General features: G+C 49.7%; 1 protein-coding gene across 1 annotated transcript in view; it reads right to left on the reverse strand.

Moving 5' to 3' along the window:
• INPP5D (inositol polyphosphate-5-phosphatase D) overlaps positions 1-22,285 on the reverse strand; it is a 106,402-nt gene that overhangs the window by 40,499 nt on the left and 43,618 nt on the right. The window contains exons 3-9 of the mRNA XM_069465919.1: positions 19,153-19,303; positions 16,546-16,717; positions 13,676-13,816; positions 8,530-8,617; positions 3,418-3,498; positions 3,224-3,295; positions 1,705-1,828 (exon numbers count right to left, since the gene is read on the reverse strand). Coding sequence (XP_069322020.1) covers positions 1,705-1,828; positions 3,224-3,295; positions 3,418-3,498; positions 8,530-8,617; positions 13,676-13,816; positions 16,546-16,717; positions 19,153-19,303 — 829 coding nt within the window. The remainder of the gene's footprint in view (positions 1-1,704; positions 1,829-3,223; positions 3,296-3,417; positions 3,499-8,529; positions 8,618-13,675; positions 13,817-16,545; positions 16,718-19,152; positions 19,304-22,285) is intronic.

Genomic DNA, 22,285 nt, shown 5'->3' on the forward strand with positions numbered 1-22,285 from the left:
TCCTTACATTGCATGGCACATGCTTATACTCAAAAATTACTCGCCATTTATCTGAAATTCAAATTTAACTGGGCCTTCTATATTTTTATTTGCTAAATGTGGCAACCCCAATCGTGCCCCACTAAACCGACTGTGAGACACTAAAGAATGAAAAATGCCACTGTAGAGCAGAGGGACTCTGAACACCTGCCATGGAACACAGACTGTTAGCGACAGTGGGGATTTATTTGAGGGGAGCATCTACAGCATTTATCAGGTTTCTCAGGGGAAACTGTTGGCCACCTAAATAAAGCACCAGAGCCTCAAGGGTCACCCATCGGCCACCAGCCCGAGCTGGGGACTGCTCAGGGCACCTTGTGCTCTCCTCAACCCTCTGCTCCCCTCTGGGGCTGGTCACCAGCCCCTGCCAGGCACACTGGCATCCTCCACCTCCTGCACCCCAGATGGCCTGCCTAACGGGGGGCGTCCCTAACTGGGCTGTGGCTGGGGCACCAGCTGACCCTCCCAGACCCAGACTTGAAGTTCTTGCTTCAGGTTTTCCGAAGCCCTGAAGCCTTTCCATTGTTCTGGAGATAAAATCTAAACTTGTCACCAGCCTCGAGGCTAAGTCTTCCCATATCCCCTGCTCCTCCCAGGCGTGCCTGCCTGTGCCCATCACCCGGGCTTGGCCCCTGCTGCTCCCTGGCTGACACTGTGCCCTCAGACCCTGCCAGACCAGTCGCTTCTCAACTTTGAGGTCCCAGCCCATGCCCCGTGCCCCCTCCTCAGAGGGCCTTTCCTGTCTGCCCCCTCTAAACTGCCCCTCTTCCCAGTTAACCTCTACCCCATTACCCTGTCTTGTTTTCTTTGTGGCCTTTATCAGTGGCTGAACCATCCACTGTAGTGATATATGTACTTAGTTACTGGCCATGTGATGCACCGGAATCTACACTCCACGTGAGCAGGGCCCTACCCGTCCTGCCCTCCTCGCGTCCTGTGTCCTGCCCACCATGTGGCTTGTCCATAGCGTTTGCTTTATGAATAGTTCCCAGTTTGTGGATGAGCTGATTTGATGGTGCAAAACGCAAAGCCTCCGTTGCTCAGAACCTGCTAATAATTACAGCTGGCCCTCAGAGTAGCTGCCATGTGGCGGGCTCTATCCTAAGGAGCCTTACACGTACTATTCACGTAATCTTTGTCACTCCTGTTTTATAGGTGAGCGAACTGAGCCCCAGAGAGGTTACACGACATGTCCAAGGGCACGCAGCTGCTGAGAGGCAGAGCTGGAATGTGAATTTAGACAGTTTGGCTTCGGAGTCCATGCACTCCAGTGTCGTGCTAAACTGTCTCTCGGTTTGTGCCGTGCTAAAGCAGCTACCAATGTCAACAACACCTCGTCTGTGCAGGGCCTTGTACCAGGCACTGAGAAGGGACAGGACAGATCAGACTGGCTCCTGGTGGGGAAGAAAAGACACAAAGACACACACACACACACACACACACACATCCAGTGTGAGACAGGTGGTGTCTGAGGCGGAGGTGCAGGGGAGGCCTCCCACGGGGAGCCAGGAAGCGCAGGAGTTCCACAGGCAGGGAAAGGGCAGTGAGTGCTCCAGGAGAGGGCCCGCCCTCCGCAGAGGGGTGGGTGGGCCTGGCAGAATCTGCTCCTGACCTGTCACCTGTAGGGCACTAGCAGGAGAGTGCGAGGGGCACAAGGGGTCTTACTTTTCTTGTGGCTGTAGAACTTGTCCTCGGAACCATCCTTGGACTTCTTAATGATCAGTTTCCCAGACTCAACGTCAACTTTGAGCTGCATTTTCTGAGGGATGCCCAGAGACTCCGACTTCACCTTCAAGAGGAAGAGACGTTGCTCATTGATTTCTGCCTGGCTTTTGCAATGCTGACCCCTGAGCCCCTTGTCTATGTGGCTGGGTGACCCTTGGTTGGTGTCCCAAGTGGGGCCACTGGGCTTCTATTTCCTGACCCCCCTTGCCGCAGCATCGCACGTGCACGCTTCCACAGGCACGGAGTCACTAGGACTCCCAGGGCCCAGCTCGTCCATTGTGCACGAGAGCTGTGCTGCCGGCCCAACAGGTTTGGTGGAGGAAGCAGATGAACTGCTGCAAATGGTTCATTCACTGATTACTTTGACAGCACTCATTAATCTGATGTGTCATCTACTTTCAGAAAGGATTTTAGTAATAGATTTAAACTCCTGGGCCTTGTTACAACCGCTAATTTAACATTTACTGATAATAATTAGGAAAAAAGACAGTTGCCTAGGCATGCTCAGAAAATGGAAATCTATCTTAATACAAGATTATCACCGGGGCCAGAAAGGACTTTGGGGTGGGGAGTGTGTGTCTACAAGTATTTGGGGGAGAGGGTCTTGTACTGTGTTTCTGAATGTGGAGCCAGTGCTGGGCTGATGCATAAGAACCTCTGGATGTTGTTAAGAAAAGCACATTTCTGGCCGGGCGCGGTGGCTCACGCCTGTAATCCCAGCACTCTGGGAGGCCGAGGCGGGTGGATCGCTCGAGGTCAGGAGTTGGAGACCAGCCTGAGCAAGAGCGAGACCGCATCTCTACTAAAAATAGAAAGAAATTAACTGGACAACTAAAAATATATATAGAAAAAATTAGCCAGGCATGGTGGTGCATGCCTGTAGTCCCAGCTACTCAGGAGGCTGAGGCAGGAGGATCACTTGAGCCCAGGAGTTTGAGGTTGCTGTGAGCTAGGCTGACGCCACGGCACTCTAGCCCGGGCAACAGAGTGAGACCCTGTCTCAAAAAAAAAAAAGAAAAGCACATTTCTGGGCCCAAACCTGGAGATTCTAACCCATCCCTCTCAGGGAAATCACAGAAATTGCACCTTTCTGTCTTTCTGATCCCCTCTCCCCTTGAGGTGCTACTCTGCAGCCTGTTTGGGGGCCCCTGTTTGACGTCACTCGTCACCCATATTTTGAGAAAGACAAAGTTTATAGAGCATCTTGGGCCAACAAGAAGCTGTTCCCTTGTAGCGTCCCCCTGAAGGGGGTCCCACAGCCACATGTGGGCACCCACCCGCTCCAACGAGTTTAACGGTCTTCACAGCAAGGTGGTTCCGCTGCCGGCTATTCTCAGCTGTTGGGCTCCTTGTGGCCCCACAGCCCAAGGCCAGAGCCCTCTTTCCACAGGGACCAGCGCAGACCCAGCCCCCAGCTGTGGAGCGCAAGGCCAGCCTCTGCTGCCCCACAGCCACTTACCTCAAAGGTGACAGGAGGGATGAGGGAACGCCGGTGGGAAGACTCGGGACCCTCGTGCAGCAAGGCCTTGACCTGTGGGCATCAGTGTTGGGGACAGAGGGTTAAAGGGACACCAAGCCTGTAGTCTGGGTATTCTCTGTGCAGAGAGGGGACCACAGGGAGGCCAATAGAAGCTGCAGGATCCCCACGAGTACCTTGTCTTCGATAGAGGACAGCAGGCTCGTCAGCTGGCTGAGCTTGGACACCATGTTGATGGGATTGGCTTCACCGGGCACCTGGCGGAGGAGGCAGAGCCCGCGAGGGCAGCGGCTGAGCGTGAGCCATCGGGAGGCGTGGAGCAGGCCCTCTCCACGCTTCCCCTGATTCCAGCCTCCCCACGCCCCGCAAGAACTATTATTATCCCCACTGGCTGACGAGGACACCAGGGATATGGCCTATCCTCTCCAAATTCGCAAGGCCAAAAAATAGATCTTCACCACTTCTTCCCTCTAAACCCGCCTCTGCCCTGGTGCCTCTCGCCTCACCCACTCATGTGCTTAAACAAAGCTCTAGGACTGTCCCTGAGCGGTACCTTTCCTCCTCCTCCTTCTCCTGCCTGCTGTTCCCGTTCTGCTCCCAAAATACTTCCAAAATGCGCCACCCCCACTGCTTAAAACCCTCATCTAGCTCCTCCCCACCACAGGGAGAAAGTTACCCGGACCCTTCCCCTGCCCCCTGGGGCTCGGCGGGTTCTACTTCTGATCTGCCTTGAGCTCTGCTTTCTGAAGAATCTCCAGATTCCACTTCACTTGGGAGGGACACCTCCTTGTCGTTCAGGTGTCAGACCCACGAAGAGGTTTTCCTCGCCCACACAGTCTCTAAGACAGCCACCAGGTCATCTCCATCAAGTCACCCTGCTTTATTCCATACCAATCACCAGGAGCTAAACTTCTCTCCTTCCTTTGGGGGTTCATGGTCTGTCTCCCCTGGAATGTAGGCTCCACGAGAATCGAGACCAGCAGCACTGTGTTCTATGCCACAACCTTGGTGCTCAGAACAGTGTCTGGCCAGCGAAGGTGCTCAGTAAAGTCGTTCGGTGAACACAAGGAGCCCAGAGAGCGGAAGTTACTTGTCCGAGGTCACACAGCTAGCAAATGGCAGAACAGAAACCTGCAGCCCTGTCTGCCTGGCACCAAGTGCATGGTCTCAAGCATTTATTCCCAGAACAAACATTTATGAAGCATCTGTTCTATGCTAGAGATACCGCCAGGTGCTGGGGTTGTAGAGTTAATAAGCCACCATCCCTACCATCCGATAGAATGATAAAATCAAACACGTGACTAACTTGAACACCACAGAGAATGGAGTGGGAGTTATCGCCAGCTCGGCGATGTTCTTTACCTCACCCCTTGCTCAACACAGCAGCCAGGCTACACTTGCTTTTGACCTCAATTTTCCACCCAGCTACTTTAGTATGCTACTGCTACGGTCACCGCGGCCACCTCTATCACCACGGTCAGTAGCACCAGAGTCATCAGCATCATCACCACCACCACTACCATCACCATCACCAGCATCAACACCACACAAGCAACAGTGCACCCCTACCCCCGACCATGACCACTACCCCCCCATCCTCACCATCACTGCCCCCACCACGACCATCATCACCATCACTGCCCCCCCAACTTCCACACCAGCCCCCCATCACAACTGTCACCACTATTATTGCGGCAGTTAATATTTGTCAGTGCTTCCTGACTACATTTTGGTTTTTCTCTTGCTCCTTAATAGAGCTCACAATTCATCTACAGTTATTGTCAGTCGGGGAAGTGGCTCGAGGGGGTGGCGCTGAGACTCAGCAAGGGCACAGCAGAAAGCCTGCCGGTTGGTTGAGCAGAAAGCTTGGTCACTAGATAGGACAGCTCAGGACCCCGTTTTTAGGGCTGTGTTTCTCATAAAGAATTGACACAATAACACAGGTTCAAGCTGCCTCATTTTCCCTTTGGATGCTTGGAATTACCTGCTTTCTCCCCTGGGAAGCCCCCGTGCAGTTTTAGGCTGGTGTCTTCCCCCTCGCTGAGATTTGTGACATTTGGGGGAGGTCTGGCAACATCTTGCAAAGCATAAACAAACTTAAACTGACAAACAGGGAGTTAGTGCTGGGAACAAAAAGCACTAGAAAAACGCTGTAGTTTTCCTTCCCTTCCACCTAAGGCAATGATCACTTGATGAGTTCTTGCAATGTGCCGAGCACAGTTTAAATGTATTAACTTATCCGTGCCTCACATGTATTGATTCTTCTCATCCTTGGTTTGCTTTTGTGGGAACAGAGTCAGAATGGTGTGTTGACAGCTGGGATAGACCTGAGATTTGAATGCTGGGTTAGCCCAGTTCTTGGCCAGTGGCGATTTTGCCCCCCAGGGGCATTTGGCAACGTCTGGAGACATCTGTAGCTGTCACAGCTAGAGGATGCACAGGGCAGCCCCACAACACAGAATGATCCAGCCCCAAACGTCACTGGTGTTGAGGTTGCCGGCACAATTCCCAGCTGAGCCTATCAGTGGGTGAAGTGGTAGGAGTGCCACCCGGGGTCTACGTAAGCTGGCCCAGTCACTTTGCTTTCTCAAAGGAGGAGGTGGGCTCAGGGAAGGCCCCCTTTCTCACAGGGAGCGGACCCGGGTCTCTCCCCAGCCCCAAGGCCAGCGAACAGGTTGATGATGTTGCATTTTGCAGTTCCTAGCAGTCCTCAAATAAATTTCACGCTGGGGTTTGGGTGTCACAGGGGTCCGGGTGTCCACACCTTCTCTCACCTACCTAAGGCCTAAGAGGCTACCAGGGGCAGATGTCTCGCACACCCAATTTCACTCACTCCCTAACCTAACCCCACAGTCAGATAGTACTATCCCCATTTCACAGATAAGGAAACTAAGGACCAGTGAGGGGGAGTCGGATTTTGAACTTGGGCTGTTCTGATCCATAAGCCAGTGTTCTTTCCTCTCCTCTAGGCAGCCTCAGAATGCCCTTTTTTTTTTTTTTTGAGACAGAGTCTCACTCTGTTGCCCGGGCTAGAGTGCTGTGGCATCAGCCTAGCTCACAGCAACCTCAAACTCCTGAGCTCAAACAATCCGCCCTCCTCGGCCTCCCAGAGTGCTAGGATTACAGGCGTGAGCCACCGAGCAGGCCAGAACTCCCTCCTTGATGTGTGAATTTCTGAAGGAATATCAAGAATGACATTCTCTGCTTTCTGTAAGACCCAGGGGTGTCGTAAGGGGGTTTGGGAGCCAGCCTGATCCCACTCGTCTGCCCCCAAATGCGAATGCTGGCCTCTGCCGGCAGCACTCTCACCTGGACGGCACTTGGCCTATCACTGGAGACCTTCTCCCCTAACCTGCTTCAAAGATTTGTCTGTGTGTTCTTCCACCCAAACTATTTAAATTCTAGTGTCTGGCTGGGCCCCTGTTTTGTCTAGATTTGCTTTTACTTTCTCAGAAATTAATCCATTATTCACTTAGAAGAAAGCAAACAATTTTTCCCTCAATTTTTAAAGTTGCATAAATAGAACACAAATACATTTTCTCCATAAAAAAACTCAAACACACAATGTGGACGAACTCAAGGTCCCCTTGGCCCAGTCAGTCCCCTTCTCCCTAGTCCCATTCCCTCCTCGTGGTGACCAGAGTGGCCCTTTGGGTTTAAATCCTTCTGGTCTGATTTCTACGTGGGGGCTGACATCAGAGTCTATATTGCTTTTTCACTCAGCAGTGTGCCTTGAAGATCTTTCCATAGCAGTGCCCATACCTCAGAGTAGAATTCTGCACCCTATTTCAATTCACCGTCCCTGGGCATTTATGTGGTTTACCAGTGTTTTTTCATTTAGAGACAAAACTACAAAGAGTATTTCTGGCAACATCCCTTTGTGCCCTGTGGCCCCTAAGATCTCTGCCTACAAATGGAACCAGGCCTGCAGCTAACATTTTCACACAAAAGGTCAAATTGCCTTTCAGAAAACTCATGTCCCTCCCCCCACAGCAAAGGAGGGAACCTGCTGAGTCACGGCACCCCCAGCCCAGTCCACCTGAGCAATCAACCTTCTGCCTAGCTGATGGGCAAGAAGAGATCTCCTCGTTTTGAATGTTACTTCCTGGTTACTAACAAGGTGAGATGGGACATTTTCTCATATCCATGTTGCCTATTCCCCATCCCTCTTCAGTGAACAGCCTTGTTTATATCCTTCCCCCATCTTAAAAATTGGGGTTTTTTACTTAATTATTTGTAGGAGGTTTCTCTGAGACAGGGCCTTGCTCTGTCGCCCAGGCTAGAGTGCAGTGGCATCATCACAGCTCACTGCAACCTCCAACTCCTGGGCTCAAGCAATCCTCCTGGCTCAGCCTCCCAAGTTGCTGGGACTACAGGCGAACGCCACGACCATCAGCTAATTTTTTGTACGTTCAGTAGAGACGGAGTCTCAGAGTCTTGCTTCTGCTCAGGCTGGTCTCAAACTCCTGATCTCAAGCGATCCTTCCGCCTTGACCTCCCAGAGTGCTAGGATTACAGGCATGAGCCACCCCACCCAGCTAATTTTCTATTCTTTTTTTTTTTTTGTAGAAAAAAATACAGCGTTCTTGCTCAGCTAGTTTTGAACTCCTGGCCTCAAGCGATCCTCCGCCTCAGCCTCCCGGAGTGCTCCGAGTGCTCGGATTACTGGCATGAGCCATGGTGCCCGGCCTTGTAGGAGTTTCCTTAAAAAGTATATTAATACTTCGTCCTTAATTCTTTATCCCTAATATTTGTTGCAAGTATTTTCTCCCAAGATACAGCTTTTTTCTTTCAACTTTTTTTTAACTTTGCTGATGACATCTTTTGTTACACAGATCTTTGCTCAAAAGACAACGTGACCTTGGCCCCCGGCCAGGCCGTGAGCAGGTGAGGGGGCCAGGGAGGCACCTTCATCTTGTTCTTTCTGGGGCAAGAGGCAGGATCAGGAGTTTAGGCACCTCTTGTTTTTCTTTCCTTTCCAGTTTCTGCTGAGAAATGCTGGGACAGGCCCTGCTTCTCTCTCTATTTGGTACTAAATAAGCAATTTTGCTGATAGGTGCATAATTTGAAATCTTTATTCCTCAAATCAAAGTCTGGCAGCAGGAAATGCCTTCCTGGGGAGGGCAGGATGCTGAGGCTCCCCCAGCACCCCAACACCCACGCTGGCTGTAGCCTGGCGAATAAGGGGTGGGCAGCGTCCCCTTTTCCTTCCAAGCGCTCGGGACACCGGCCACTCATCCCTCTCTCTGGCTTATTAATCTCATCTTTCCAACCCCAACACCCTTTACCTGAGGACGTGGACGGAGGCCGGGGGAGAGCTGCTGGTCAAACAACCTCTGCAGAGACTCCAGGGACGGAAGGGTCCGGACGACTTCCCTAGGGCAGGGGACAAGGTGAAGGTCAAGGATTAGTAGACACCAAGAGGAGCTTCCGAGGCAGTGAGGCTCTAGCTGGAGACAAGGCCACCCCTGGTCTGGCAGAAGCAGGTAATCCTTCCCAGGACACGCCCGGGCAAAGATCGAGGCTTCCTGGCGCCGGCCCACCCACCCTCGACCCCCACCTATCCCATCCCGCATCAAACTGGAGTTGTCACGTGTAGTAGCACTGATTTTACCTGGGTTTTGGTTTAGCCAATGTAGACTACGTAGCCTTTGAATTTGTAGAGAATTCAAATCTAGAATCACAAAACTGCTTTGAAATCACATAAATCATCTCTGGTTTCCAACGTGCAGTGTTTATAAGGATCTCACACGCATACACCCAGGGTGTTAAAAATGCAAATTTCTGGGCTGCAACCTGGTTTAGTCTGGAATCTGCATTTTAAATATTGGGGCTTCCTGGTGCTGATGATCTCTGGATTCTGATGCAAATCTGCTCCCAGCAAGTGGAGGCCCAGAGGGGGTTTCCATTGTCAAATCCATTGACAAGTCCCAGACTAGGGCTTCATCAATTCCTCGTTCCCTTCTCATCCTTTTCTACTGTTTTCACACTGTTTTAAGCGTGGTGGGCTGACAATTTTGAGTTTTATTTTTCACTTATTATTTCATTAAAAACTGTTCATATTTAACATCCTAATGGTTTCAAAATATTCTATCAAGTAAATGTGCCAAAATTGATTGCTAGATATTTGGGTTACTTTGAGATCTTTGCTATCATAAACAAAGGCTGCTCTGAACAGTTTGTTCATATAGCTTTTCTATTCTTACTTTTAGTCACAGAATTAGAATAACCAGAGTTTATGGCTCTTAGTCAATTTCACCAAGCCCTCAAGTGATGGCACCAATGATAGGGTCACCGGCACTGTTCAATCTGCTCGTTCAATATCTCTAATTACTGCACTTTCTTTCTCTCTGTGTTTTAATGGGCATAACACAGCACTTCAATATTAAATGAATTTGCATATTTTTAATTTCTAATGTCTAAGTATCTTTCTACTCTTGATTTCTGGTTAATTTTACCGCATTTTTCTTTATTTACTTTGCCAATTTTCCCTTGGGAATTCTGTTAGTATTTTTATATATTGGTATAAACTTTACATATTGCTTTCCTTTTTATTTAATCTAGGTGTTGTATTTTTTTTTCCATTATGCTATTTTCATTGTAGGTGGGCTGGATTTCATTATAAAATGGTATATAATTTTTTATTTTATTTTTCATCTCTTCCTTGGTAATTCTTTGCTTACTGCAGTTCATCATCAATATTTACCAGGAAGCAATTATTTGCTCATTCTAAATTGTTTTCTAACTCTTTTTATGATTGTATTATTTATGAAGGTTTTGTTGTTGTTGAGAATTATCTTTTGGAATTATCTTTTTTAATGTGCTATAGAACCGAGTTCGTCTTTCCCAGTATTGCTAATCAGTTTCACTCAACAGCAGTTGTTGTTTTTTCCATAGTTCTCTTGGGTTAGTCCATTGGATAAGCTCTGCTTAAATACTGCAGGATTTGTTTCCAGGCCCTATTTCATTTATTCACCTAAAAATCCAGACCGCCCCATGTGTACTAGGCAATGAATTGAATTAAGGATTCAAAGATGGTGTGTTTGTTTTCGACTTTGAAACGGTCATCCTTTGGAGATCAAGGATGGGGGGAGGAGTCTGGCAGGGGAGGGAGGGAAGCTCTGGGCAGGCAGATTCTGGGTTTCCACGCCCTCTTCCCCGAGAGCTGCTCTGTCCATCTGGTGGCACAGTGGTATTCTGTTCAAATCATCACTTCATAAAAGAATTCCCGGCTAAAACATTTTTCTAAAGCACTACTTCAAAACAGTTTCAACATCAAATAGATCGCCTTCATTGTTCTCATGTTATAAAATGTTATCCTAAAAACACAAATATATACACAAACACACAAATGGAATCTCTAGGATTTTCTAAAAATTATTCTGTTTTTTCCTGTTTTTCTAACCATTTTATAGCTTTGAAAGATTTGACCGGCTCCCAGACACATCTGGAGGTGTCAGTCAGGGTCAGGATGACACAGGGACTGCGGCTGGAAGACATAGGAAGAACCAGCCTTATTGCACAGAAAGGATTTGTCCAGGGACGTGATTGTTGGCAGGATCCCTGGAAACCGTGTCCAGCCTCGGGTTCTTAGCTTCAGGGACCAATACTGGAGGCAGAGCTGCTAGTCTGGGGAGCAAAGACGGGGCTGCGGTCCTCCAGTCGGCCTGGCCCCAGGCATAGGTGGAAAGACACAGGTCCCCTTCCTGGTCTTTCTGGACCACCCAGGGGAAAGCCACCTCCCACCTTGTTGTCTGCAAGTTAATTAATTTCCCAGGTTCCCATTCAATTTCTGTCTAGCACATCCAGTGTCTCAGAACCCAGAACTACAGATTCAGAAGGAATGTTCTGATGCATTGCTGTTTCGTTTCCTTTCTTTTCTTTTTTTTTGCCTCTTTTTCTTGTCTTGCTTTGGCAAAAATTTCTCATACAATATTAAAACATCAGATGATAAAGAGCACCTCTTTTTCTTTTGCTAAAATGTGTAATGGAACTATTTAATGCTTCTCTGTCAAGTGTAATTAGTTTTCCATGGACACATATTGCATTATTAAGGAAGTAGCCTTCTTCTTTAAAAATGGTTTTTAAATATTGGACAAGAATTTAAAATTTTATCTATTGGGACATCTATGCAAATGATTCCTTTATCTTCTAATCTGCTGCTAAATTACAGTGCTTTCTTTTTGTTGACTTATCTTCGGGAGGATTTCTCAGATACACCGTCCATTTTTCACATCACTAAATTACATTTACTAGAATGTTACTGAAATACCATACATTTATATTAATAAATGAAACTGGAGATAGTTTTATTTTAGGCTCTTGATTAAGCTTTTGGATTTCAACCACATTTTCCTTTAAGAGTGAATAAGGTGGAAGTTTAAAGAAGGGCATTCATGGTAATTTTTGTAACATGTTTCCATTTCATTGTAATTTAAAGATTTATAGACATGTAATTGTACACTGTATTCTTTAGTGATTTGCAAGTCTTTAATGCAGATTATTACATCTCCTTTGACATTTCTAATGTTTAAAATTTTCTTACTTGACTGTTTTTCCAAACGTATTTCTGTTTTTATTTTTACCATTTTCCCCTCCTCTTTTCCTTTCTGGTCATTGTTATCGTTCATTTGCTCAACAGAGATTTCTTAAAGATTCTGTTTTATTCCCTGATGTATCTCCAGCTCCGGGAACAGTTCCTGGCATGCAACTGGTATACATTTGATCTTCGTTCGTGAATATTGATCCATGATGTCTTCAAGAGACTTACAGTCCAGACCCCGTTCGTATGTTTGATTCACTGTGTTCCTTTCTAGGATTTCCTACAATTCCATCCCTCAGTTACCCAAGCCTCCGTCCGTGCCTGGCTGTCTCTTTACCTACGAAAGTGAAGGCAGGTGTGCAGGGAGCATTTAGGACACTTCAGTGTCTCTAATTCTAACTTGAAGTCCGCTGTTCAGTACATAGCGATGTGGAACAGCTAGAAGCTAGAGGAAGCTTTCTCGGCTGGCACCATGTACCAGAGAAGTGGGCAAGTTGGGGAAGCTGCTATCACCACAATGATGAGGTGACCAGGATCCCGACCCGGATCCCGGGGAAGTCCAGGTAGCAATGCAGTGTTGGGGAAAGCTACCAAAGTGTAGACGTGTCTGGGGGAAGCTTAGTGGAGAGGCTTAAAATATGTATTTCTTCCTCAACAAGGAAGCAGCAAAGAACAAGGTCTCCATCCAAGCGGAAATAAAAGCTTGTCAGCCATTGTGAAATGATGCTTCATGAAAAGCAAGCGCCATTTGGATGCATTTCCCTTAGTGATAAGTGATTCATAGCAGCAGCATCAAATGGAACAAAATCCCTCCATGGAAATCTATAGAAATGGCGGCTCCGGGTCCAGCTGGCTAGAACTGCATTAGCTGAAAGCCAATTCGCTGAAATTAAGCCTGGCTGGCCAATTTGATGAGTGCCCAATTTGTCAAAGAAATTATTTGTTAAATTTACCAAATATACTGATTGTGCTTTTAAGAGCCTTTAAAAGGAAAGTTGAATTTCATTACTGATGATGAAAGATTCTTTTCTGCACGTTAACTAAGCTAAGATTGATATGACCCCAGAGAAATTGAGGAGGGAGTCTTGGAACTGCTGTGTGTGTAATAAAACACACAACAGCATGGCCTGAAAAAAACTCGCCCATATAAAATGCTATTTTTCCAATGAAAACCTTTCATGTGTGATGGGATTGTTTTGGTTCTTTGTGTCTTCTTTCAGATGCTTTGGATTTTTTTTCTCCAGGCTTGAAGCATTTAAAATACTCTTTGCAAATTCTTCAGATGGCATATCAGCCTTATTTTTGTACTTCTCGAACAATTAAAATGTAATTACACTTGAAATCAACTTTAATGTTAATTAGATTAAAATGTATAATCAAAAAGAAATCAGAATTTTTATCAACTGATCATTCAGTGAATTCAACATTAGAAACCTAAAAGTTTAGTGAATCAGCTCACTTTAAAAAAAAAAACCGAGATTGCTGGGAATCTTAGGCCATCACCACCAACACAGAAAATAGACTGACTAATTTATCTCCTCCCGGGGCCCTTCCGTGCTTGCTGGGTGTGCTGGCTGCAGCAAGTCTAAAGTCGTAAGTGCTGGATCCTGAGCAAGAGAGACAGAACTGGCCCCGTCCGCCCACCCCAGCCCCTTCCCAGAGCAATGGGCCTCAAATTAACTTTAGTTTAAAAAACAGCGATTCACACAAGCTACAGTTCAAATTCTATGAAATCAAGGCCTCCAAACAACCACAAAGATTTCTAAGCTCTGCCAACCGCCCAATTATTGTGAGTGCATCCGAGGCCTCTGGACAGCCAGGCGGGGAACAGGGGTCACGCTAATGAGCTGCTTCTCCTGCCCGGTGGCCTGTCCCCATGGGCCAGCCATTACCCGTAGAGGTCCTTGCAGAGCAGTGTGGTCAGTTTCTTCAGGTGAGGAAGGTTGTTGGACCCAGTCTTCACAAATTCAGAGTCCAAGGTGAGCTGAGTGCTTAAATAATCTTGGATGGCTTTAAGATGCTCTTCTGGAAGCCTGAAAAAATAGCAATAAAAACATGCTTACCCTGTTCCTTTTAGCCACCAACACCAACAATAACAGCAACAGCAATAAGAAATCCTCACTCTGAGAGACTCCGATTGAGACGTGGTCTCAGAAGAACGTTTGCACACCCGTACAAAGGTTCCTGGGGTCTTACTGACAGGGCAGAGCAGCAGGTCACAGCAAGAGGAAGGGGTCGGGCAAGAGAGGTGCCTCTTGACCCAGCACCTGTGGGTGCTGCTGGAAGGAAGGGATTCTGGCGGGGGGGCTAGGAAGTGGTTATCCTTTACAAAAGGACAAAAAGTCTTGGAAAATGTATAGTGGATTGTTTTCCTATCAAAAAGATAGGATCTGAGGGCTGGACGCATGATCTGGTCAGGAGATGGAAAGTGGCTTTAGCTCACACGTGTGGCCCATTTCACAGCCGAAGGCTACTGGAGCTCTGTGTAGAGAGGGTCTGGAGTCGCATGTCCAGGCTGTATGGGGGAGTCTGGGTGATTCGTGATGGGGCTGGGAGTGCGGCCCTGCCTAATCTGGGCCAACCCTTCAATTTACAAAGTGAGTGGGACTGAGGCCAGGGTCTGCCTGCTGTGCACACCTGGCAGAGGCACCGGCAGAGCCCGGCCAGCCCCAGCAGGGGCTGTCTGTCACCTGAAGGCTGACAGAGCTCTGCATTCTATCTCCCAGCACCTTTTGTTCTAAGTCTTTGTTCCCATAGTAATGAAGATGGTAATAACGGCGAGTATTTCCTGAGCCCAACATACCAGACACTACGCTAAGCACTTGATGTCACTTTCTCCTTGAATTCACAAATCCACCGTATGAGGCGGATGTTGTTATTATTAATTATCCCTGTTTTACAAATGAGGAAACTGAGGCTCAAGGTTGTTAATAACCTATGTGAAAAAATTAGTACAAGCCTTAAAGATTTTTGTTCCAGCCTTGACACATCATCAAGCTGAAGCCAGAAGGATCTGGGAGAGAATGAAAAGCTGTTGCTCTTAAGATTGGACAGGGATGGATTCGCCTTCTGATTTGTTTAGATTGAGAAGTTAGCAACTCTTTACAACCAGTTCTCATAACATTTAAGGTTAACCTATATTTATTCTGGGCCTTGACATCACAATAATCCAGTGTCTGCCTGAGTCTGTTTACTAAAAAGGACAAACGTCTCTTCTATTGTTACAGCTATAGTGATATGTTAATGTGCCAGGTGTTAGATTAGTAATGTGTTAATGTGGGTCTTCCGTGAGGGGTGGGGGTCTCAGGTGGTTGCTGTGGTAAGTAATAAATGGGGGTTTTCCTTATCACTGTAGTGTTATTATGAAACGTGTCTTAGCAGGTCTAATGACCACACAATGAGTCCCTGTTATAGGAAATTCTATTTGTTAAAATGTTTGCTGTAGAAAAGTGTTGCCATAAAGATGTAAACTATGTTTATCCGAGGTTAATTTTACTCAGAAACCTTGTAATAATTAACCTATTAACTTCGACCTAGTTGATGAGATCTAATTAACTTGCAGTAAAGACTGTGAAGCAGGTTGTCTCAATGTAAAATCCGAAGGCAGTCCTCCACGTAGAGAGTGCCTTGACGAGCCAAGTAGACTGACTTTAAAACACAATGAGGAATCTCAGTCCTCTTGACCCTGAGACCTGAGGGTGGCCCTGTGTTGCCTGCTTCCTCGGTCCCTGCCCCAGCCTCATTCATTCATTCTCATCTCCAGGCAGAAGTTTTAAGAAGATTCCACCACCATGTGTTCGCTGAGAAGCAAAGCTAGAAAGAGCACGCCTCCCTCCCGCGTCCCTACCTTGGCCTGCCCCGCCGAGGCGGAACACCTGTACCTAGAGCAGAGGGACTGGGGAGGGGACGCAGGCAGCAGATGTGGGAGAGTTGGGAGGGGAGGTCGGCAGGTGGCACACCAGGCGTTCCCTGCCTATTCCCCAAGGAGCTCACTGCATTCAGCATCTAAACCCAGGGGAACTAAACAATGGGCGCTATGTAGAGCATTTTAATAAGCATTGGTTATTTAGACACATACATCAGGATGATCTTGATAATGTATCACGGATATTCAGTTGTTTGATAAGTTGCACCAGTACTTCAAGGAGCGTGCACAGAACACAACCTGGTGGGCCCAGGGAAGAACTGAAGGACACGTCAAGGTGGCAATGGAAAAACACCAGGCATCTCAGCACACCTTGACGGGTGCACGCTCAGGCATGCCCTCCGTGTGCTGCCAAGTCGGGGGTGCAGAGCAGCCCTGGCAGCCTCAGATCGGCCTTTCAAGTTGGAGAAGCTGCTGCAGCTCTGCCGTGGGGGTTTGCTCTTGGGGGAGGGGGTGCATTTCTTACAAAGAAACAAGAAAAGTCTTAAAATTATTCATGCATGGAAGTTCCTGTGCACTAATTTGCTAATTCATCCAACTCATATGCAGTGAGTGCCTAGGCTCTGCCGGGCAATGTGCTGGGCCTTGGGGACGCAGTGCCCCTCCCGGAGGCTCCTTCCTGGTACAGCCCTTGCCCCTGGCCTGTGTTGAAGACGACAGTGCAAAGACCCCTGATTTGCACAACGAACACCCCTGTCATATCCCCATCTCCCTTCTGGCCACCAGGCCCATAATGAGGGTTCACACCCAATGTCATGCAGTCAGGGACCTGCTGGGCTTGTCACAGGAGAAGCAGCCCTGGCGGCCCCTGAGGGCACCCGCCCGGTGGGGACTCACCCGCTGGTGTCCATGTTTTGCAGCCGCTGAAGCAACGTCTCGGAGAGGCTCGGCCGGCTGACCTCGGGCGCTCGGGGATTCTCAGTTGAAGGAGGAAGCTCCTTGGCCTCACAGGGCCCAGCAGACAGAGGGATGTTTCTCGGGGGCAGCTCGGGTGGAGACACGAGGCTCTCTACCCAGGACAACAGCAGGAATGGCATTGGTGAGGACGCTGTGTGCATAACCCCATCCCGCACGCTCCCCATGGCCCTGTGGGGTCCAGGCCACGGCACCCACGTTACAGATCCCCAGCTGTGCCCCCATTGTTCCTTGCTGACTCCCTGACTACAGGGAGAGCCTCCTTCCTGCCATAGGGACCTGGTCCTAGTGACCTTTGGAGTCTAGCACAGCGTCTGCACCACTGTGGGGCTCAGCAGACACCTGCCAGGGTCAGACGGCCCTGCCCAGTGGAGGCTGCGGGTGGCCTGCAGGGCTGCTGACCGTGGCAGACCAGCTGGCAGCCTCGGGCAGGTCAGCAGGACGGCCCGGCTCTCGGGGGCCGAGGCACCTGCCTCGTGAGGGCTGAGCCCTGGACCAGCCAGAGCCGCAGGAGGGGCCCGTCCACTCCACCCCACACTGTCCCCTCTGCACCGTCTCTCCAGCCACGCCCTTCCTTCCCTCTTCCCTCAGACCCTCAGAGACAAAAACAACAAAGCCAGGGGGTTCCCTTCACTCAGCTGGAATGTTAAACAAACGCCTTGAACTTCGCCTGAGAGATGGGGCCCCGCCCATCGCCTTTAGGAGATTGTCCATCCTGCACGTACCACAAAGGTCACTGAGCCCCTGGGTCCAGGGCTCCCTGTGGGACCCTCTTCCCACACCTGGTGCCACCGGCCCCGCTACACCGCTGCCCAGGGACCTTCTCTTTAGGGGACCAGCCGTCCGCCTCTCCTCCCATCTGGGGTTCTGAAGACGGGAGTCTGTTTGGAGCCCCATGGGTCTGGCAGCACCTTGAGAAGCCCTGAGTCAAGTCGAGACACCTTGGGCTGGTCACCGCATGTCACATTGCTCTGGTTCAAGCCAACAACAGGGTGGCCTCTTTTGGGGAAGTGAAGCCAACAGTCATGAGACCAGGGTTCTCTTTCCAGCCCTCACAGAAAGTTGCCGGGGTCTTTCTCCAGCCGTCCCCAGAGGGCACAACAGGCTGGGGTGGGTGGCCTGGGGGAAGTGACATGTGGAGGACACTTCTGCAGGACAGCTTCCCAGTGGTCAAAGCCAAAGTTGCCCACACGGCCCTGGGCACCTGAGCACAGTGGGGCCAGTGCGGCCTGGGCTCAGTGCTGGTGAGCGATCAGGGACGCACACAGGACACGTCAGCTGTGGCTGTCCCTGGTCCCGGAGCACACCTCTCACTTGGACCAGGGAGGCGAGAAGGGACAGGGCCTGCCAGGGAACCCTCTCAGCCTCCACGGAGCTGCGGTCCCTTTAGGAAAGGATGAGCCTCACAACCACGAACAGGGGGATCCAGGAGGGTGGGAAGAGGTGAGGGTGCCAGTGGCCCACAGGCCAGCTCAAGGGACAGGGAGAAAAAGGACTCCAAGCACATACGTGACTCCTGGGGACAGGTGGGAGGCAGGCTGGGATCCCAGGTCTCTGGTCTAATCTCTCCTCCCTTGCGGGGCAGCCTGCAGGACATGATGGTCTCCCGACGCTGGGATTTAGGCAGAGCCCTGACCAGCTGAGCTCAATTAGGTATCTCGGGCGGGGCGTGCTGGTGGCTCACACCTTTAACCCCAGCACTCTGGGAGGCCGAGGCAGGAGGATCCCTTGAGCTCAGAAGTTCCAGACCAGCCTAATCAAGAGTGAGATCCCCATCTCTGCTAAAAGAAGAAAAATTAGCCGGGCGTGGTGGTGTGCGCCTGCATTCCCGGCATCTTGGGAGGCTGAGGCAGGAGGATCGCTTGAGCTCAGGAGTTTGAGGCTGCGTTGAGCTGTGATTGCGCCACTGCATTCTAGCCCCAGCAACAGAGTAAGACCCCGTCTCAAAAAAAAAAAAAAATAGATATCTCGAGGTTTTCTTTCAGGAAGTAAACCTTGGAGGGGAAAAGAGGGGCGCCCCAGGTGGGCGTCTTCTCTGTGCGACTTTATCTGAGTCTGGCTCCGCTGGTCTTGTCCTCCGCTGAGAAGGGCAGGCCTGAATCTCACATACTTTTCAGGGACAGTGCATTTTTTTCAACCTATTTTAGGGGCTGTACTTCTCCCCCCTTTTAATGAAAGTATAAAGAAACACGTTTCTCTCCTTCGTTCTCCCCACAATGAAACTCAGCTGGTTCCGATGATGATAATGGTGGGAACGGCCTTTATCGAGCGCTTACCAAGCTCGGGGCACTACACTCATTGGCTCACTGGATCCCGTGACACCCCAGGGGTAGACACTATTTTTATTGTCTCCTTAAAGAGAAGTGTGTGGTTCAGAGAGTTTAAATAACTTCCTCAAGGTCACACAGCTGAGTTCTAGCCCACAGACCGGAGCCTGCGTTCCTGACGCCCTTAGCCACCGTGCCACTGCCGCCCGCTGACGCCAGCATGAGCACTCATGGCGCCTGGGGGGCAGGTCCCCATCCCTACCTGTGTCCTCCTCGGGGTCATCGCCTGTGTCCTCCTCCTCCAGCGGCACAGGGTACTGCAGGTGGGTCACCAGCCCCATGTTTTCCTTCTTGTAAAACTCGATGAGCTGGTCCAGCTTGGTGAAGAACTTCACCGGCACGCCTTCGGACGCCTGAGGACGGAACACCCAAACAGAAGCACATTTTAACTGACCGGGACGTCACCCACCGCAAAGGCCATCTGCAGCAGAGACCATGAGCGAGTAACCGCGATCCAGGAAAAGCCTCCGGCGCTGGCTTGGGGTGTGTGGCCCCCACGCCCACGCCCTCACATCCTGTCACCGGGGCTCCCAAGAGCCCTTCTGCAAAAGGCACACATTAGTTTTGAAGATCTTTTTAGTTAAAAAAAAAAAAAAAACTTTTATTTTTAAAAGTATTTTGTGATAAAAGAGTACGTTTTTATTGTGGGAAAATTAGAAAATACAGATTTCTTTAAAAATAAGAAATCACCTGTAGTCCCACGACCATGAGAGACTTGTTTTCTATCATTTAGAATGTTTTTCTAGACTGTGTGTGTATATGTAGGGGAGTTATTTTTATTTTTTTCCCCCACAAAGGTTTTTTTTTATTTTTAAACACAGGGCAAAGAAAATCTATGCTAGACTTGCTTTGCTTTTATATATTTTTTTCATTTGTTATAGCTGTTTCATCAAAGTTCAGAAAATGATCTAGGCAGCACAGAAATCTTAACTGGTTTATATCTCATTTGCTGATAACAGGGTAGTTTGTGGGTAATTCTGCTCAGCTATTCAAATGCCCTGGGGCCCAGTCCCCTGGCTCCAGCAGGAAATTCCAGGCGTCCCCCTGCAGCCACCTCCCCTCCCCTCATGAGGCCCCACCCTCAGGGGCAGCTGGAAGGGAGGAGAGAGGGATCAGGCTGTTGGTGGGTAAAGGAATGAATTCCAAACAGGCACCCTCTGGGTGGGGCCTCCCTGACCTCTGGTCCCAGCTGCTGAATGCCTGTGGTTCACCCTGTCTTCGTAACAACCATCATGTCAATGACTTCATGTAATTTTAAAATTAGTTGAAAAGGCACCGTCTTGGGAGTCTGAGGTCAGGGTCCAACTGTTTCCCCAGAGGCTGCCGGCTGCCTTCTTTCTGCAGGGAACGGGACCCATCGCAGGTGGGAAAGGAGCCAATAGGAAAATAGGAAGGGGTTTGGAAAGCCCACCCAGCTGGTGAGCAGGGGGGTCTGGGCCAAGTGTGGCTGCACCCCGTCCTGGCCCACCTGCCTCCAGGTCAGATGCTATTGCTGCCTGGTTGGTTGGGATTCACTTGGGAGGCTGGGGATGACCTGGCTTGAAGGTCTGCAGGATTATGGGTAAGTGGGAATGCAGTTGAGGCGGGATGATCCAGACTGGGACAGACTCAGACAACAGGGAACAGGATTAGGACTCAGATCTTTCCCTGAGCCCTTGTTCCCGGGTGGTTAACTCCAAGTTACAGCGAGGACGCACGCAGCTCTTATCACCTACCTACCTGCGATTCAGGCCTGTCCACGTGGGGTCTCTGTCTCTCCCTGTCCCTGTCTCTCTCTTTCCACGTGTATCCGTGTGTGCATCCGCACTGCACGCACATATAAATCTGGGCATGGCGGGATGTGTGTGTGTCTGTGCGTGTGGCTTAAGCTATTTAGTAAATTTATAGAGAGTTTAACAAAAGGGGTATTTAATTCTTTTCAATACATTCCCTTGTTTTCACAAAGCCCCACGTTAAGCAGTCTCTTTCAAGCATTGTTGAACAAGAAATATCTGAACAGTGGCAGCCAGGCCTAAAAAGTAACTTGAATAGTTCAAAACAAAAAACGAACAGAATGACAAAAATACTTTGACGCCATGCGAGATCTCTGAACCTGATTCAGTGAAAGCAGTTGTGAAAAGTGCCGTCCTGTCAAAGGATTTCCAGCTCACGGACGACGAGCCATCAGGCGTACGGAGCAGGGCTATAAAGCATCCTAGAAAGTCAAAGGGGAATGACTCGTGCGTGAATCTGGAAAGGACTCCCAGCTGTCTGAGGGACACGTGTTCGAGCAAGCACGCAAGATTTGGGAATTTAAAATGCACTGATGCTAAGAAGTGTTATTTTACGTACCACCAAAAAGCTGAAGCTTAGACTATGCTACACCATTGACTGTAGACATATTTGATTCCAGAGATATTAAATCCAAAAAAATAAACATCTTAAAATTGGTGAAACATGTTGTGTTCTGGGCAAGCAGGGGAACAGGCAACCTAGAAGGGATCCCTGTGGGCAGGAGGAGCTGGAAGCCACCAGCGGGTGCTGGGCGCTGTTTGTGGTGCAAACGACCATTCACAGAGGCCAGGGAGCCAGGGTCTAGCGGGCCTAAGCTGCTGGCGGCCCAGGCTCCCAGGAAGGTGGATGATGCAGGGTTGAGTCCAAACGTCGAGGATGGTGGACAGGTGGGCAGTCTCATGGCAGCCACTGGCAGGCGTGCTGGGGAGGGAGGCCTTCCTCCACCTCCCCACACGCACAGGGAAAGCCTCTGGGAAGAGCGTCGGGCCCTTTTGCACAGAGCAGATCTGCAGGTGCGGGTCCCACCTGAAGCGAAGACCCCCCCTTTGCACACGTGGGCCAGCTGGAAGCAGCCTGTCCCCACAGGCAGCACACAGACACAGGAAACAGGGAAGGCCAGAGCACCAGCCAGGCTGAGTTAGGGTCTCCCTGGAGGAACTGTTTCGAGAGGGCATCCTCGTAAGTCTTTGCTCTTGGCACCAAGGCTTGACGGGGTTAACAGAGACTCCCTTGAGAACTTATGCTCAGAGCACATTCAAGAACAGGAACAGGAAGAGAAAGGGTCAGAGACAGGGACCACAGTAGCTACTCAGCTGGCCCAGCCTGTGGCGGGAGAGCAGTGTGCTGGGAGCCTCCGTGTGTACAGCCGAGGGGGCAGCCCACCCACGGCATCTTGCTCCAAAGCTGGGCCTGGAAGCGAGGTGGCCAGGGGGGCCAGGAGGGCAGGGCAGCGTGGCCAGTGAAGGGGTGGGTCTGCTCAAAGCTGTACCAGGGTGTGACTTAACAAACCCCACGGAGTCAAAGCCAGGAGTCGGGAGCAGGGCCTCCTGGTGGCAGGGTCC

The sequence above is a fragment of the Eulemur rufifrons genome, chromosome 1, assembly GCF_041146395.1.
Source record: "Eulemur rufifrons isolate Redbay chromosome 1, OSU_ERuf_1, whole genome shotgun sequence".
Taxonomy (NCBI): domain Eukaryota; kingdom Metazoa; phylum Chordata; class Mammalia; order Primates; family Lemuridae; genus Eulemur; species Eulemur rufifrons.